General features: G+C 40.1%; 2 protein-coding genes across 6 annotated transcripts in view; one reads left to right on the forward strand and one right to left on the reverse strand.

Moving 5' to 3' along the window:
- Positions 1-8,166, forward strand: part of LOC146456043 (orexin receptor type 2-like) — a 61,570-nt gene extending 53,404 nt beyond the window's left edge. The window contains exon 4 of the transcript XR_014858881.1: positions 8,147-8,166. The gene's annotated coding sequence lies outside the window, so the exon portion shown is untranslated. The remainder of the gene's footprint in view (positions 1-8,146) is intronic.
- The window catches only part of LOC146456046 (coiled-coil and C2 domain-containing protein 1-like), a 32,455-nt gene that overhangs the window by 2,660 nt on the left and 11,910 nt on the right, over positions 1-17,885 (reverse strand). For 2 of the 5 annotated variants that reach the window (XM_085093552.1, XM_085093556.1), the window contains 15 exons: positions 17,448-17,708; positions 16,365-16,421; positions 15,793-15,951; positions 14,271-14,329; positions 13,049-13,165; positions 12,251-12,324; positions 11,926-11,981; positions 11,336-11,390; positions 10,826-10,925; positions 9,875-9,965; positions 8,630-8,773; positions 8,249-8,266; positions 7,357-7,406; positions 1,293-1,359; positions 613-739 (listed from right to left, as the gene is read on the reverse strand). In XM_085093552.1, the coding sequence (XP_084949678.1) occupies positions 613-739; positions 1,293-1,359; positions 7,357-7,406; positions 8,249-8,266; positions 8,630-8,773; positions 9,875-9,965; positions 10,826-10,925; positions 11,336-11,390; positions 11,926-11,981; positions 12,251-12,324; positions 13,049-13,165; positions 14,271-14,329; positions 15,793-15,951; positions 16,365-16,421; positions 17,448-17,708 (1,435 nt within the window). Of the gene's footprint in view, positions 1-612; positions 740-1,292; positions 1,360-1,387; positions 5,320-7,356; positions 7,407-8,248; positions 8,267-8,611; positions 8,774-9,874; positions 9,966-10,825; positions 10,926-11,335; positions 11,391-11,925; positions 11,982-12,250; positions 12,325-13,048; positions 13,166-14,270; positions 14,330-15,792; positions 15,952-16,364; positions 16,422-17,447; positions 17,709-17,885 lie in introns of those variants that run through there. The other 3 variants (XM_085093553.1, XM_085093554.1, XM_085093555.1) reach the window with 3 other exon arrangements.

The following is a 17,885-nucleotide window of genomic DNA, read 5'->3' on the forward strand; positions in this document are numbered from 1 at the left end:
GCGCGGGAAAAGTAAAGCGCGCGCGAAATTGGCCTCGATACTCGATTAAAAATCACTGTAAGAGTTCGCATGTCGCGTACGTCTAAAGCAAATAAAAGGAACAGGTCAAACTAAAGATTGTCTTTACAATTTAAGTAAGGAGAAGGCGGAAGGCGGTTGGGGAATAGCGTAAGAGGTGCATTTGATTTGTATAATATTGGTATAACTTTCACATTCAGGTGTGAGTTTATCACGGTCCATCTTATGACTGGCCGTATTTTTCCATATCAGTGCAAAATCTCATACCAGGACGGATCATATGCTCACGAATTCACCCCAGAAGCTACACCGATAGAAATTCTAATTCTGAGCCAAAATTTTATCAAGTCAAATCTGGCTCTTCGTTTCACATTCCCTTTACTTCTTACCATTCAGGAGTGTAGCCTGTTCCAGGACCGGCAAAAGGCTAAAGTTCAGAAAGTGAACGCGAAAATTAAACGCGCGTTTTATTTTCACGTTCGCTTTGTGATTTGAGCCGTTTGCTGGCAGTACAATCTGAGAGCCTCGAACAGGCTACTTTCCTGAGGTATGACAAAACATAGCTACACACCCATCCCTCCCATGCATACTCACTGATCAACACGTTTTTGTCGCCACTGGCCAGCATTCTCTCCACCTCAGCTATCTTGTGCTGGCATTGTTTACAGCGCTGTATGATGGCTGGAGAAGGCATTTCACCCTTGGATTTTTGAGCAGCAATCTGTGTTGAAGAATAACAATAGTCAGCAAATCATGTCGGAGCAAAATCCAGTTACTCACTACTTATACATCTGCCAAGTAGCCTTCAAGAATTCGGGAATAACAAAAAATCTTAAGAAATTGAAAACAAAAAGCAACAAAAGAAAGTACAGCGAAGGAACTTTCAATTGACTGGTTGCGCTCTACAACTTTATTAACAGTAAGAATCAGATTCTATAGCACAGTAACACCACAAGAAAGCAATTTTCAAAATCTGCCATTTAAATGATTGAAGTTTCATTTTATCTTTCACACAAATTGCTAGAAAAGGGTTGTACAGGCAAAAAGTACTATAGAAAAGTACAGTGGGAAGGAAAGCTAAAATGAACAACGCAGAGCGTCCGAATGAAAGTAATTTCCATCGTAAATTTGTCCACCGCAGATTTCGCCCGTTTTATTTTTAATCGCCTCCGTTTGATGCTCGTCGGTCGATGAGCATGCGCACTCGCTGATGACGGTACTCAATCCCACGACTGACGAACAAGGATGTTCTTAGCAAATTTCTTGATGCTTACCTGTTTCTCGGCTATCTGCTTCTCAAGTTTCAGAACTTCTAAGCTGACGAACTCCATCTCAGCAGCTCTAATAAAGAAAAACAAGACAATTAATAAAAACATGTCCACAATGTAAGATGCTATTTAAAAATTAAAGGTGACTCAGTTTCGATGCAGTTTTGGGGAAGATTGTAATAGCGATAATTAGTGAAATAAATATTTCAAATTCCCTACAACCCACTGGCAGCTTTTATACGGCAATTTGGCCTCGTTTTCATTCGCGACGCAGGTCCAGCTGGCACGCGCTGGTGAGATGTACGAACTTTATGATAGCTATCTCAAAGTGTCCCCAAGCCCTAATCCTCACCTGGACACAAACATGCTTCTGCCAAATAGGAAGTGATTTGAAAATCGCAAATGCCTGCGTAATATGACGTGCCCAAATTCAGAGTTACGTGCATTCTTAGACATATTTGGCGCATGAAAAGCACAAGCATAAGAGTCTCTGCCAGAACTTGCTACACGTACGATTTGTCGGCCTGACAGTATCGGAGCGCGAATCGTACGTGTGTCTTGACACTCGATGTTGATTTTGATGGACATGGTGGTCTCTTTGATAAAAAGCTGTTGCGGTGAATCGGGCTGACGTTCATTCATGAATGGGCCTTAAATCGGGTGTCAGAATACATGTATGGTTCGTGCTCCGATACTGTAGGGGCGTCAAATCCGACCGGCAAATCGTAGCTTGTAAACCGGCCTTTAGAAACGCCAGCGCAAAGATCAAAAGGTTTTAATCCCTACTGACGCCTGCACTTCCGTTTCAAAGGGTTTGTCTGTACTCTTGTGGTTGTGGCGCTTGTTTGTGATTGTGCTGCGTCGCTAGTTACACCAGCTGTTGAAACCCGTCCACACGGGCGCCTATTTTGTTTAATTCCGTTTGGTGATTCGTCCACACTAAAACGGCGTTTCGCCCACCAAAAACGGATCTTTCCTAAAACGGTCTCCAAAGTGAATAAATTTGAAAACGCTTAGTGTTTTACTGGGGTTGGCGAAAACGCAGCTTTTTCACAGACGTCACAACGGTAGTGTGCGCATGCTCCACCTAGTACGCGCGGAGACGTCTCCTATTTCATCTGCGCGGAAATAGAAGATGTCTGCGCGCAGGCTAGCTCCACTGCATGGTTAGCGCTTCTTGGGGCGAAGGAGCTTTTAGTGGGAACACAAAAATAAAAACAAAAAAATCAGAATTTGAGATTACGCACTTGAATTTTATGGAACATTTTGCACCAAGTAATAGGGCGAGAGAATTAACGCTCCCAGATAGTTAATTCATATCTGTTTCCGAGCGTTAATTACCTATAATAAGGCACCGGTGCTGCGAAGAAACAGAACACTAGCTTAATGCTCATGGGTTTCAGAACGATTAAAAATACCCTCCCGCCCCCAAGTAACAGCCTACTGAGACCAAGGATTGTGAGAAGGATTTCACAATTCTTTCATCTTTACTATCTCTCGCAGCTAGAATACAATATCTACATTGTTTTGTGAAATTGACGAAATGTTCGTATAGTTCTTGTTGGTACAATAAAAAATCAGTTTGGCGGCTATTTTTACAGTTTAAAACCGGTTTGCTAACGAGCGCGGGCTCATTCAGTTTACTCGTATAGCTCGTTTCTTCGTAACGTATATAATAAATATGGTGCTGCATGTTTTAGTGTGTTGCATATACATGTTGAACTAGGTTGTTCGGTCTGTATTGGAGAAATATTGGTCGAGTTCTAGGTTTCGCAACTGCAAAACAAAAGAACGAGACCAATATTTTCCCAATATGGACCGAACAAACTAGTTCAGTAAGTTTCTTATTATATAGACTTTCCCGCTTCATGCTTTCTAGTCCGCGTGAAAACTTGTTTATGTTCAGACAGTGCGAGAAAAAGGTCAAGAAAGTAAACTCCTATTTGACGGTCTGAACAGTTCCTACTTCATAAGCTTAACTTAAAACATTTTTGCTTTGTTTATATCAAAATCTACACTGTTCTGCAAAAAAAACACAAATGTAAAGCCCGTCTGAAGTCATCTATGCCTTTTCCACGTGCACGAGATGAACTTTCAGAGAACGCTATAGCTACTGTACGCATAACGGGTGATTCTTGTGGACAAGATTTCTAACTGTATACTGAACTATCTTATATGAAAATAGAAACTAGTATGAAGAACGGCATTTGAACCGAGCCTACTGAAGTCAAGTGCCATACTTCACATGATCCGCGCCCAATTATAAACACTGTTTAAAAATTGTAAAAAATTTCTGAAAGATCTATGGCGCTTTGCACTACATAACTGTGATGGAGTTTTTGGTTTGGGTGACATCTTTCAGGGGATAATAGAGGAAAAACGCTGAAACTGACGGAAAACATGGCTTTCGGGTGTAACACCACCTAAAATTATTTACAACTTTGTAACTGTAGGCTAATATTTACATGCAGAACCAGCTGCTATTAAAACCACATCCATACTATTGAACTCTTTAAGCTCCAATGTCAACAAACATGTTCTCATCAGTGTTCTCCATACATTTGTTACGTTATTAGTTGGGAGAATTGTATGAAAATCAAAACATCTTTTCTTTAGTGGTCATGTCCTTTTTCTTCGTAGCAGAATGTTTAATCAAGTCATGATGTTGTAAGGAGAAATTACATGTTGATCACCATTGGAAAGCTTAAAGGGTTGATATACCATGAAAAGTTGGCTTTGCTTTAACGTGGAAAATAAATAAAAAAATATCTAATGATTATACGATTACATAGAAACGTCACGACTTTTCGCACTGGAAGTATTCAAAGGCCCATACAGCACCAGTGACTAACCAATTTTGTCTTTTTAACTTATTGCACTCTAATTCTACGGCAAACACCGTTTCCTCTAGCCTCCCACGCAGTCATTTTTTTAGGGGACTCGTATTACCTCCTCCCCATTGTAGTGTAGGGAGGAGGTAATACGAGTCATAAATAATAATAATAATTTTTATTATTTCTATAGCGCGAAATTCATTAATATATGATCTAACGCGCTTTACAAATTGATAAAATGAAGACTAACTAATAGTACCATCATTTACAATTAACTTGTATAATTAATAAAGGAAAAATAAATGAATCTAAAATATCTAAAAATATGCTTTCCTAAAAAGATGCGTCCCCTAAAAACGACTGCGTGGGTGGCTACGTTTCCTCTCAATGCCATGATTTTCTATGACTTATCTCCATTTTTTTTCTTTATTAACCAAAAAATTTCGAATAAAGCTCTGGGGCTTCAGTTTCCTCGGGAAGGACTAACATTTAGCCTGCGTAACAAAGGTTTCCTTGGGGTTTGTGCGGTTTTCACTTTTTGAGCGCGCGGATACTGAGACGAGAACGAAAGAACGGCAGAGGGGGGGGGGGGGGAAGTTTTCTCTGTCTCCTCTCCCCTTCCCTCCGTTGTTTCTCTCTCGTACCCATTTCCGCGCGTTCAAGCAGCGAAAAACGCACAAAACTCCACGGAAACGCTTGCTACACAGGCTAGCTAACAGTCTGTGAGCATATAATTCATGGTAAGGTAAGGGTGACAATATGGAGGGTTACGGTTAGGGTTATGTGGGTGACTATATGGTACCTAACCATGAATTACTTGCCAGTCTGTGGGTGTACAGCAAGGCGGTTTGTGTCTGAAACTTAATGGAAGTTTGTCTTAACGGAGTTGCTTTTGGAGGGGCTTATTTTCATAATTTTTTGGTTTTCTGTGACTTTTGAGTTTTCTGGGCCAGTAAAGCCATTTGTTAATTCACGACTTTTCTACGCCTTCGTAAATTTTGAAGAAAAAATAAACGCATTCATGCAAACGTGGAACCGCTTTGAAAGCTCTGACACTATGTATGCTAAATTCTTGTTTCATGGACTGACTAGTTATAATCTAATTTGTTCGATTTCACTTCTCAGTGTGGTTTATCTTCAATCCTTCATCCTATTGGCCAAGACCGGGTCACGCAACAGAGCAAACAGCTGATTTGGCGCTAAGAAAGAAATAGAATAAGAGAAAACAATGAATGGCTTGAAAACGAAGAAAACCTCATCTGAAACCAATGTTAAAAAAAGACTTCTACAAGGAGACGCATTTGGAAACTACAGTCTAGCATGCCACGTTTAATAGGAGAAGGATTGAAAATTGCCAAAGTTAAGTGATTTATCGTACATAATCTAAAGTAATAGATTGTTGCTCTCTGATAGCCAACCCCTTTATCTTCGACGCCCCACCACCACCACCCCATAGCTCTGTTTTGCAACAACGCACTTCGACAAGAACAATGCGACATCCTCGAGTAGATAGTCGAGGATGCACGCAATATTCTTGTTTTTTTTTTCTGTCTACAATCAGGACGGAATGCTCATTGCCACCTCATGCCACATTTTTAAACGAGGTGGTAATAACTTCCTGACAAGTAAAAAGGTTTCAAATGAACTTCTCATGTGAGCGGTCTCAACTATTTATGAAAATAGTTATAGCTCCCAGTTCACGAGCATTCTCCCTTGTCCATCCGGAGGGAGACGTAATTTGCGTGGATTTATGAATGTGAAAAATCTCCGCCCTTAACCGCCCGCCCGGTCTCTGGCCCTTCTATTTCTGTCCCGCTCTATGCACGCATTTGGCATCTCACTCGACATCACAACGAACATAACAGTCGACAAAGTTCTGAACAATCAGAACAAGTACCAGGAGCTTATGGATAAACTTGATTGAAGAAACGTTGTCAGGTAAAAGGTATAAACCATGAACGATGAGACCCAACAGCTTTCTGGGAAACGCTTGACCTTTGAGTTTATTTGTATTCTTCTTGTTATCTTGTTATCGAAGACGAGAAAGAAACACGAAATATGCGCACGCTAATTAGATCACCCCATAATTCCATCAGGTCGCATCGTTCACACTTTATAAGAGACAACGTTTTTTCAATTGAGTGTATATAAACGATAGCCTTTTTACGACCTTAATAGACGATTTAGTGTGTAGTGTCGCCGTATATTTTCACGAATTGTGCTGTATTTTAACGAACCTGCAGGGCGAGTCACAATACAAGCAAGGAGTGAAAACACACAGCGATACTACAAACCGACACTATGTCAAGATGTGAGGAAACTAAGACAGATTGAGCGCCCGCTCGTTAGCGAATAGGTTTTTTACTGTACACTTAACAGCCAAACCGGTTTTTACTCTACAAATATTAAATAACTGTACAAATATCGCGGCATATTCATACTCGTTCAGCGCCTTACGAACAGTAGTCAGTGGTGCTGGATAATATGTATGGATATTGGCACGTGCACCACAAATTTTGACCAATCACAGGAAAGCGAAATTATTTGAAGGATTGTAAAAGGCTTTATAGATTACGGCCTAATGCAAAATATCGATTTCTTCTTCTATTATTACCATAACTGTTGTTTTTACTACGAGGGAGGGGAGGGAGGGAGGGTGGGAGGGGAGACACAAAATGTTGTATTGAGGTCACGACATGCCAGGTTTGTTCGTTGTGTTAGCTTGTGCTGTAATTGCCAATTGAAGAAAAACAAAAAAATTCCAAAGGAGTGTGCACAAACTGAAAACCAAAATTTTCGCAGCACCAAGAAACATCCACAAAATGGAACGCATTGAACACAAACCACGAGGGACAGTTCGGCTTCGTCTACAAGCGTTTTGTTAATACTTATTTATACTTAATTTTTTTTGCGAGGGGGGGGGGGGGGTGGGGGAGTAGGGATGGCGCAGTGGTCAGAGCACTCGTCTCCCACCAATGTGGCCCGGGTTCGATTCCCGGACTCGGCGTCATATGTGGGTTGAGTTTGTTGTTGGTTCTCGTCCTTGCTCCGAGAGGTTTTCCCCTCTCCTCAAAAACCAACATTTCTAAATTCCAATTCGATTTGGAAAGTGTCCCCAGTTAGTGCTCTGCGCTTAAGACATTGACGCTTAAATAAATTGATTTATTTACTGGTGTTTGTTCTCTTAATCGCGACACTGGTCTTAGGCGTCAGGGTACAAACAAACAGTTACTTACTCGGCTCCTTTTGTTACTTTTCCAGGCTTTGGTGGCACTTTTTCAGGTTCCTAAACAGAACACACAAAGTGACAAGATCAGTATAACCCATGAGCATAAAAATCAAATGACACTCAGTAGATGTGAAAAAACTTGAAAGGTTTTATGGCTACGGCTTTAGGATACTACTTGTCGCCTCTTGACTGAGTGTACCTGTTTTTTGACGGAGGATCTCCACACCTGTTTACGTTAAGCCGCCGTTACACGTTGAAACTTTTAGCTGAAACTTGTGTGCAACGGCGCTGCGAAACAAGTTTCAGCAGGCGTTACACCGTGTAACATGGTCGGTTTCGTGAAACGTTTTCGAACTTCCGTTGCGAGACAAGTTTCACGAAAAGTAAGACCCGCTTTCTACTTCTGCAACGGCTCGCAAAGGTCGCAGTGGTGAAAAAACAAGAGTTTCACCGTGTAACACCACCTCGTGAAACTGGTCTCGTTCGCCGTTGCACACAAGTTTCAACTAAAAGTTTCAAGTGTAACGGCGGCTTTAACATGGTGTGAAGAGATGACGAGGTTCTTCAGCAAGGCCAACATTGAGGGGCATAATTATATCAATGTCGTTTTGATCTCGCCATGACGTTTCTTACTTCATAGTTCGGACAAACTTGTCTTGTAGCATGACGTTTTACCGGACAACTGACAAAAATCACAAACACAAAAGTTGGCTATCGATACAGAGAACTGACATTGCTAGCAGCGAGCGCACAAAAAGATCTTTGCATAACTTTTTATTTACTCAGTGGGATAATAGCTGGGTCTTGTTGTTAATTTTTATCGGCTCACAATTTGGGGCAATTAGATACTCTACTTCAATTCTTATTCTGGCAAGTGAATAGGAAAAACAGACACCTACCCGAGGTACTCCAGCACCCTGTGAATAAAAACAAAAATGTAGGTAAGCGCGACAGGCAAAGAGTGTTTTTAAAGTTAGAGTCTGCCACTCCCACTGTTCGGTGATTTACTGTTGCTGTTAATGCTGATATACGGTCAGACCCAAATGAAGTGTTCACGTTCTATTAAGCGCTCAGTTCACAAAGCCCCAAAGATTCTATCTTGCACCCTATCCTCCGATAAGGAGCCTGTTTGTTGTTTGTGAGCAGAGGTTTGTTGGTTGGCCTGTGGGCAGATGTGCGAATGGAACATAGTGCTTTTTGTGAAGCATTGTGGATTGGATTTCAGGTAAAGTCAGGTGTATTAAGGCCACAAAAAATTATACGTTAAGAAGCAAACTAACCCTTTTTGAAGTAAGATGAACATCAATAACCAGCCACTTCCATTTCTCAACTTTGACATCTTTGTCTACGATAGGCTCCCTGATTCTCATGTGAATTTCGATTTTTCCTCCAACAGCTTTGCGTCCGCGATCAGTGTCCATTAGCTGAGGACAAGAAAGGAATAAATATAATTAGTATATACCACACTAGTGAATAGTGCTTTTCGCGCGCGCCAAGTACTATTCATCTCCGAGCAGCCGAAGAGAAACAAGATGGCTTCCCGTTTCGCCACGGTCACTAAAGAGGAACACATTTCGATAAAAGAGACGACTATTACAAAGAATACAAAAATGGCAACAAAGTTTGGTTGGAAGGCATTACATGGTAAGTTGTTAATCTTTCAAACCGCATATTCTAAGGCGAAAAATAAGAAATACAATGCATTGTTTACGAAAATTGTCAAGCACTTTAATTACACCGTAAAATAAAGTAATTTTTGGTCTTCTTCTTATTCAGCTTGTGTGGGATATACTAAAACAATTATTCACCTCAGTGTCGCGGCTCGGTAAATATCCATCATCACTAATCACCTCCACTTTGGTGAATAATTGTTAAATATATTTTCGCTCGAATTCGCGCGGCGTAGCTCCGAAAATTATTAACCTCGCTTCGCGAGGAATTATTGTTAAGCTTATCAGAAGCCTACATCGTAGTTTGCTCTACTCATTTGCTTGGCCTTTAGTATCAGATTTAAAGCATTTTTATTACACAAGATCATAAAGACAACAATGTGCAAGTGTGAGAGCCGGCCTTGATTATCGAGGGAAAAAGTAGGAGCGCTTATTACAGTAACTGTAAGCGGCACACTTCGATGACTTTGACATAGCCCGGGTGAGGCGATAACTCGAGTACCCGGATCACCCACCCTCCATATAAGAAAGCCCCAACTTGAACTTGGTACCTCCAGTATTTCTACCTTTTTTGACAGGCTACATGCCCCGGGCAACACAACAGAGAGTTTCACTCTAATGCTAAATGGAAGAAAAAATGACTTTTAAAAAGAGCAGAATCGCTTTCTCCTTTATTTTTATTAAAACCCACCATTTTTAACATTTGCATGTAAAACAACACAAGTCAGTTTTTCTTAACTATTTAAATTAATTTATATTTATATTTATTTGTCACATTTTATTACCAGGGTCCCTGTGGATAACAGCCATGTAGCTGAATGAGCCAGCCTGGCTACATAAAGTTTACTTACTTACATCTAGACAATCGTGGATTTCACATTTGTTGTCGAATGCATTCAGCTTGACTTGCGCTTGTCCCACAGCCTTGTCACCTTTTAGAAAACCCCTAAAAAATCAACACATTAACGCTCAAAAAAATAAAAATAAAATAAGGACGATACCTCCTCTGGTTACTGCGCATGCGTTCTGTGCACCTCGGGTTTCTTAATCATGGATATTTCTATGTGTTTGTGTACCTCGTCAAACATTTGAGAAAGTACCTTTTCTCTAACATCAAATTGCTCTTAGACCACCAAGAATAAAATGTTAAGCAGTTTCACCTGGGACGAAGAAACTATAGTTACGTTTTTCAGCGATTGATCCAAAATACACAGAAAGAACTTGACAATTTTTGGCCTCGAGTTGCAATCCATTTCAATCCTGGCTATCCGCAGCCAAAAATGATTAACACTAGTTTCTGCATATAAGTAAGGGTTTTGTTGACAAAACTAAACCATTATTTTTAGCCTAATACAAAGGTGTTTTTTTTGTGCGCAAAGAGCAGTTCTTAGGTAGGACTGTTGGATAAGCTTTAATTTGGAAAGAAAATGTCATACATCTTTCTGTATTTTAAAGCTCTTTAGAATTATTGTTCGGCTCTATTATCTCTGAAAGTTGGGTGAGATCTGCGTTTACAGCATACACTGCAGTCATAAACTGTGCAAAAATATCTTTGTATTAATAGGCAGAAAAAAGTAAACTTCAAGAAACCAATCATCAATCCAAAGGAACTTGTACGAAATAAACGAATACTAAGTGAAGAAGATTTCAGACCAATTTGTTAAGTAACGTGTGCTTGAAGTCCTGAAGTAACGGCTTATGAGCAGTGTTGTCATTTTTGTCCATTAAAATTATGTTAGGAAAACAACTTGTTCACGTTGGTCTTGTGGCAATGCGTATTAAGCACAAAATGGCGTTAATACTTACCTTTCATATTTTACTTCAAATTTTACTGGTTGCCTCTTGAATATACGTCCTAACGCTCGATTTTTCCTATCTATATTCACTTTGAAAACTTCATTATATTCTGCGAGAAAACCAAACAGAGAAGGATAACGTTAATGCAGTTAGTGTCGTTGTTGTAGTAACAAGAAAATGATTCCAGCCGACATTATTCATACGACGACTAGGTAAAGAAAAAAGTTGCACTTAGCCCGGTTTCTGTAGCATGAAGGAACTAGGAGTATTGCTACTCCCCCCTGGATGGGATGCTAGTCCATCGCAGGGTTACCCCCAGCAGTATGTCGCCGGTACCCATTTATACACCTGGGTGAAGAGAGACAATGTGGAGCAAAGTTTCTTGTCTAAGGAAACAACACACCAATACAGAGACCAACCTAGCCTCAAACCACTGACCCTGCAATCTTCCTACAATACGATCGAATCTCCGACGCGCTTACCACTACACTACCGCGTCTTCACAATACTGCAACTAACCTGGGTTAATTGAGTGCTTTACAGTTTGTGTTCGACCAGTCTGGGGCTCATCCGTCTGAAAAAGGAAAAACATATGAATCAACATTTAGGAAAGTAACGACTCCTCGATTGAAGCGACTCCCACAAGAGAGGATGTCAAACGTAACTCATTTTCTGTTGAGTTTAAAGCAATGAACAAGGTTTTCACTTATGCTAACAAGACAAATATTACAGCTGGCAGCGTCAACAAACGATGCACCTTGTACAAAGGCTATTGCATCGTTCTACCAAGTCTATTGTGGTGTTGTTCCATATGAAGGCTATTGTTTTTTGCGTTCTCTGAGACAACTTGAGACGTGTTTATGGCGCAGAGGTGCACCACCCAAACAAAAAGCGCCTTGCCTTAAGGTTTTCGCATTTTGAATAGATCGGTCAATGGACGGTACACTTGTAACTACTAGGCAACCCGAACTGAATTAGCGACCCCCGAAAGTAATAACGATTGTACTTCGGAACTTTACGGTAATTTTTCCGAACTTTCTGTGGTTTCACTAACTACATCAACCGTTTCAGGAGACACTTTGCTTTCTAATCACTGCTATTGTACTTACACTCGGAAAAGGAAACTCATACGATACGTAAGTGTACATGTCCTTTGGTTGGTATCCTGTTGGGAGGAAGACGGAAACAACCCCATTTAGTTCCGGCTTTTAACCCAAAACAATATCAAAATTCTTCTTTTTTCACGTAAAGTTGTAAATGGCTTGAGCCCAAGAGGATTTTTGCTCTTGTGGAACAACAACAACAACAACAACAACAACAACAACAACAACAACAACAAAAAGTTGTACTTATGGGCAAGAGTACATTTTTAACAGAAAGGAATTGTTGCTAAATAAAATATATAGACAATACTATCAATGACAACAAACACACCTGAAGGCAGGGGAATATTGAGACCTCTTACTATGTTGATTTCCACCTCTGAATCACTGAGATCTGGAAATGAGCTGTTAAAAGTAGCAGGAAAATTTCAGTCATTGTCACCATAAATCCTTTGCAAAAAGTGTGATGTCAAACACAAAATCACTGGCTTCTTTAAGAGACATTTTGTGAGTGAAATGGGTATTGAAGACAGTAAATTGGGTTTTTGTTTTACGATTCTGGAGTGCCCTCTTGTAAAAGCTGAGAAGATGTTGTTGCTTCAGGATTCGATTTACCGTTCTGAGCACTTATTTCATTTTGGAAAATCAACAGAGGGAGCCTATTTGAATCAAGGCGCATCTTAGGGACAGGGTGCTTATTTCTTTCCCGCATAAACATAGATCTGAGACTGCAAAGACGCTTAGTGAGCAATAACAGATGCTAAAACAGTAAAAATCACAACAGTACGATTTTACATTAGTCACTGTCTGCAACAACTTTAATGTCACTACCTTAGAGCGGTTTTCGATTGAGTGTCGTAAAACACAAACCAAAGCAATTTCTGGCCAATCACGAGAGATGTAAACAGCAACAGAGTTTGATCATTCTCGTTTGGGTTATTTTTTTAGAATTGTTGGTTAAAAAACGTGGCTTGAGGAAAAAGTCACTTGGGTGACGGTCCTTATGCAATAATTAGTTCACAGAAAGCGAGCGAGCGAGTAGATTTTCTCCACTCAAATACCTCGTTCATTGTGCTCACTCGCATACACGAGTTTTCAAATATCGCTAGGCAAAGACATGAGAACTTACTCAACAATGGTGAAGGATCTGTCTTCATAGTGGAATCTGGGTGGGGGATCCTGGTGTTTACGAGCACTCTGAACAGAATCTAGGTCCAGTCGTAAATTCTTTGACATCTTCTCAAAGCTTCAAACAAAAGTTAATGACTGAATTTAAAGACACTGCAGTACACTAAACTACACTACACTACACTGCACTACACCAAACTACACTACCTTTACATTGGAGTCTTTTTCAATTGAGTGTCGAAAAAAATTTCGCGTTTGCTTTGGTTTTGCGTTACTACGCTCTGTGATTGGCCAAACAACACTCGCGCCACTTTTTCAACCAATGGGAATCCAAACCAAAACCAATCGTGTTTTGGCCGCAAGCGTTTTCCCGCGCCGGGCGCCAGTTACACGTATTTGCTTCGAATTCTGTTTGGCTCGTTGTTTTGTTTACATCTGTTGCGATTGGCCACAGTAAATACTTTGGTTAAATTGGTTTTACGACACTCAATTGTAAACCGCTCTATATAAGCTATGCAGTCTAAAATTGCCTTTAAGTTCATGCTAACTGTGTAGTAAGTTCTTTTATTCTATTTTTATGCACGCTATGGTAGCTTTCCTCTCAAAACTGGTGGCGAGTCTTGCTTGTTCTTGAGTTGGAAAAAAACCTCAGTTGAAAATTTATGGTAGTGGACAATACACTGGTAAAATTAATTTTAAGAAAAACACGACACTCCTGAGTTTTACAGACATGTTTCGGCAGTTGCCTCTGCCATCTTCAATGTGAAATGAACAACAAATTTCAGTGAAATATAAATGCTAAAGAAATTACAATAATAATAGCAATAATTAGGACTATAACAATAGTAATACAAAATTAAACAAAAAAGTTTTAAATTAACATGTTTGACCTGTGCGTTAAGTGCAGGTTTGTCCCAAACTATGTGCAACGCCTCTTTGATTTTAAGGGCAAACCGCGTGGATGCCTGATCGATGATGGCAAAATTGTCGCGGGAGCATGCAGAGCGACATGCTGTTGATCTTACATAGTTGCCTGTTACACACTGAGTGACACTGCGGTTAATGGTTCTTTCTATTAGCCCAGAAGGATACATGTTTTTCTTTAGGATGAATGTTAGTGACGCAATGGTAAAATTAATTTTTCTTTGAGCCAAACCTTTTCATTATATAGCTTGATTGAGAAAAAATTAATAAAACTGCAATATAAATAAAGAGTGACTTACTTTTTAGTGTTTGTAATGTCCCCCAGTTTTTGATAATGTTGGGCATTTCTCGCACACATCTGTGAAAGAAATTAATTCAAGAGCTTTGATCACGCATATCCTGCAGATTGAAGACCAAAATTACTGGCTATACATGACAGTTTGGAAATACTTCCTTAAAAGTCACACAAGTTTGAATCCAAGAAGAGAAAGCAAAATGTGTTACATTGAAGGGACTAGTCATGAAAACACTTGTGCTGAAGATGGTGACTGGTACACTCATCCATAATTCTTAGGGTACGAAAACCCACAAAATGCTCATAAAAACGCAAAGACAAGTTCTTAAAACATTTAACTTCAAACCTAGCCAACACAATGTTGTTTTTTTTTTCCGAAAACGCCTGTGTCATTTACTGATTAATACATCATTCTCATTTATTCATCTGGCTTAACATACTCCATCATGTTATTTCCATCGCGCATATGCCACACATTGACATTCCGATGTTTGTCCAATGAACCTAGTTTAATGGCCGTAGCTTCCACGAGTCTCCTGTAACTCAGTGGTAGAGCATCCAAAGTAGTACTCGGAAGGTCTTAGGTTCGACTCCTGATAGGAGCACTCGGATTTTTTTTTCCGAGTATGCCTGTGTCATTTACTGATTAATACATCATTCTCACAATGTTGTTTGTACAGGGACGAATTTCGCCAAAAATGTGGTTTTCTGTGTGCCTATTGGCTGTGTCAGGTTCGCAAGGTATTGTGTCAGTAAAACGTACAGCCGCCATAATTTTCCGTACAGTGGATTCTTTCATGTTCCAATTCACTTCCATCTTGACCATCGGTTGGTGAAGTTGGTGAAATAAGACATCAGTATTCAAAAAAATAAAAACAAAGACAACATCCGCACAGCAGGAACCAAATCCTTAACCACTTCTACAACGTTTATGCAGAAAATGGCCTTAAAAATGCACAGCGAGGGCCTCGGCACTGTAGGTGCGCTCATTGAACCATATGTAAGTTTACAAAAACAAGTTAGCTTTCAGGATCCAAAAATACATTTAAGCATATAAGCTTTCGACTCCTTCGCGGACTCTTTGTCAAGTAGTGAGATGTTAATTGTGTCACGTGATTTTAAGGCGGGGTGAGTCACGTGACAAAATGTTAAAAAAAAAAAAAGACCAGAAAACAAGAAAATAATTTATTTTCTCACATAATTATGTAAGTTGTTCCAACGGTAGATTAAATTTGTAGCGTAAACAAAGAACCGCAAAATGATTTCAAACATGATAATGTTCAAAGAAGCTGTTCCCCCGTAAATATTTCAGGCTTTGTAATTGTAAGAACATAGCTTTCCTTTATGAAATCAGTGAGCCATACTTACCAATTTATACTTTTATTTGCAGAAATCGTGCAATGTTCCATTTTTGGATTAGACTTCACTCTGTTATAGAATGTTTAACTACATTGTAAGGGAGTATTATTTCACAAGTTGCAAAATGTTTCTAGCTCTGTCAAAGGTTATTTGTGACTACAATTTACCTCAATTTGTTTAATAAGTGCATCCTCGAGTCGTGAGAACAGCTCAGAAATTTCTTCTGGTGTGCGGGGGGTTGGATCACAATCTGCTGCCTGTACCATCTCGAAGCTCAACTCGCTGGTGGGAGCTGGACTAGCCGCCACAAAGGGCGATGGAGGCACCTTTTGGTAGTACAAAAAAAAAAGAGGAATTCGGCATTAAAGTGACACAAAATATCACAGCCTAGCGGTAAAAAGAAGGAAACTCCTCTGAGAGTGTGTACTTGAGCGTTTTTTTAAGTGGATACCATCAAGACCACTTTATCATGACTGTAAGTGTCTCCTCAGTGCAAACTGTGGCTTGTTTTTGGACACTGAAAAATACACAGAGGTTTTGTAGAGGCGCACACTTCTACTTTACATCTCTCATTATCTTAATCTTCCCTTTGCTATACTCAGAAAACATCCTCAAATTGAGACCTGTCTGAGAGGGTTCTCATCACAATTGTTAGCTGTTTAACACTTACATGAACATTCATTGCAAGGGTGCCTCTTTTAATATAAGTTACAGATTACTAATCTGCTTAAATAATTACCGTTCCCAAATCAACTCTCAATCCATTCTGTGCTGAAAGGATCATCCGATCGAGACCCTGAAAGAAACAGCCCATAGAAGTAAACATAGAGTTTGATTTAATCTTGAGTAAAAGAAGAACTCTTTTTTAGCTTTAAGAAACCGTTGCTCAACAAACGGATAACTTTTACAGCCATAGGGTAAATCATTATCCAATGGCACAATATTTTCTCGGCTGGAAAAGTGATTTCTCCACTGTATAGGGCTTTCCAGTTTTTGAACAACCATTACCAGGAGTACATTTATTTAGTGCTTTTCCCTAGATGAAAGGCTAGGGAGCCAGTTTTTCCTTCACGGAGAAGCATTTACAGGGCATATGGCCTTATGCCTTGCTCAAGGGGTGATGAAGAGTCATGACTGAATGAGCAATCTATTGGACAGGAACAAGAAGCACCAGGCCTGAACAGAAAGGGGACTAGACCCTGGCTTGACAGTAGCCTTAACCGTGTCATGTCCGTACATCTGACTTGGGGCTGTACTTTCACTTTTACTGACACCAACGTCATCATTACCAGCCATGAACATCCATTATTTGTTATTAGATAGGTAGCTAGGGAAAGGTGGTGCATGAAGACTAGACCAACACTGACAGAGGTCAGTGGAGCGTGGCAATCTGTCAGGTTGCCACCATGCAATAATTTGCCAATGTTGAATAATTAAGGGTGCGTTTGATAATGACTTCAGTCCGGAATAGGAATGCATACTACTGAATGATTGCTGAAAACCCTCGTAAGTGATTGCTGAAAACCCTCAAAAGAGGTTTTTGGAGTTACTGCAATAGTTTGCGCATAAGTCTTTCCAAATTTGCCTAAAACAGAAATGTAGAAGATGTTCCATTTATTTATTCCAGAATATAGTCAACAAAATGCAACCTAAAACAATGTATTTGTTAAACATACATTACATTATGAATTCTGGGGGAAGAAATGAAAAAAAAAATTGTCAGAGTTCTGAAAGAACCAAAGCAGTTGCAAGCAAATAAAAAAATTGATTAGAATGCCAAATTACATAAACCAGCTCTCTATGAAGTGATTGCTTTACTGACCTTGCTCATCCGTAGATAGTTCTTTGCACCCTCCAGATCTCCCTGCTTCTTAGACTGCAATGCAGCTGTCTTGAATTCCTTCTGTCTTTCCAGCAGGTAGTTGAGCTGCTGTTCGCTGCGGCCAGGAGATTTGTTAATAGATGACCTAGCTTGGACAGGGGGCTGACCTGCAGTGCTCATAGCGGCAGGGTTAGCGGCACTAGAGACGGAAGGAGCAACAGGTGCCGCTTGAGGGACCGTCACCTGACTGGGTGCAGCAGCCTACAAATCAGAATGAAAATGAGGCTCTAAAGAAGCTGGATATAAGCTTTTTGCAGTAGACACATTGTGCTGTATAGCCTGCAAACAGAGGCGTATTTCCAACGGTCGCTTCTCTGCGCCGCTTCTCTCTCTTTGGCGGAGAGAATCGACAGCCGGAAATACGTCTGCATCTGCAGG

The sequence above is a fragment of the Pavona decussata genome, unplaced genomic scaffold (assembly GCF_977016875.1).
Source record: "Pavona decussata unplaced genomic scaffold, jaPavDecu1.1 SCAFFOLD_262, whole genome shotgun sequence".
Lineage (NCBI taxonomy): Eukaryota > Metazoa > Cnidaria > Anthozoa > Scleractinia > Agariciidae > Pavona > Pavona decussata.